Genomic DNA, 646 nt, shown 5'->3' with positions numbered 1-646 from the left:
GGGCGAGTACTGGAAAAAGTGGTATCGGTGCATCCCTACTATGAACCATTTATGTTAAATAGGGTCTGAAAATCTACGGAGAGGTTTGGAAGTTTGAGTATGGGAAAGTATGACATTTTAAAATGGAAAATGGGTAGGAACCCTGAATAATTCCTATGGACTCTCCATCTCTCCCAGAACCAGGTGTCTCCTTTCCTCCAGGAGGTCTTCATGCCTCTAGTGATGGCCATATTCGAGGTGTTGTCTCATCCAGCTGAGGAGAACGACCAGACGGCTGCTTTAGAGAAGCAGATGTTGAGAAGAAGCTACTTCAGTTTCATTCAGACCATCGCCAGCAGTGGCATGAACGAGGTCATGGCCAGTCAGGGTGAGGGAACTGTCCTGTTCAGAAAGAAAGCAAACCTGTGCCTGAAAAAGATGAACTGACTTTATGCTGCTGTTTGGCAGGAGTTGAGAATATCGAGCGTGTGCTGTTCACCATCATCCAGGGAGCTGTGGATTTCCCAGACCCTGTCGCCCAGAAAACCTGCTTCATTATCCTGTCCAGACTGGTGGAACTCTGGGGTACGAAAACACTTTCAAGCACAGCAGATTCAGCAGGACTTTTAATATGGGTTGTTATCGTTAACTAAAACGTCAAAATATT

The 646-nt window shown here is 46.0% G+C and overlaps 1 protein-coding gene across 1 annotated transcript; it reads left to right on the top strand.

Moving 5' to 3' along the window:
* Positions 1-62: 62 nt before the first annotated feature.
* LOC107735133 (exportin-T-like) lies at positions 63-596 on the top strand (the record flags this gene model as incomplete). The annotated part of the gene is made up of 2 exons (XM_016546918.1): positions 63-367; positions 448-596. Coding segments are annotated over exons 1-2 (306 nt in total), but the record flags the coding sequence as incomplete, so codon positions are not given.
* Positions 597-646: the final 50 nt, after the last annotated feature.

This window comes from Sinocyclocheilus rhinocerous, unplaced genomic scaffold (assembly GCF_001515625.1).
Source record: "Sinocyclocheilus rhinocerous isolate Xijiao unplaced genomic scaffold, SAMN03320098_v1.1 C35814724, whole genome shotgun sequence".
NCBI classification, from domain to species: domain Eukaryota; kingdom Metazoa; phylum Chordata; class Actinopteri; order Cypriniformes; family Cyprinidae; genus Sinocyclocheilus; species Sinocyclocheilus rhinocerous.
The sequence above is the reverse complement of the archived record's forward strand: the minus strand, read 5'-3'. Positions and strand labels throughout refer to the sequence as shown.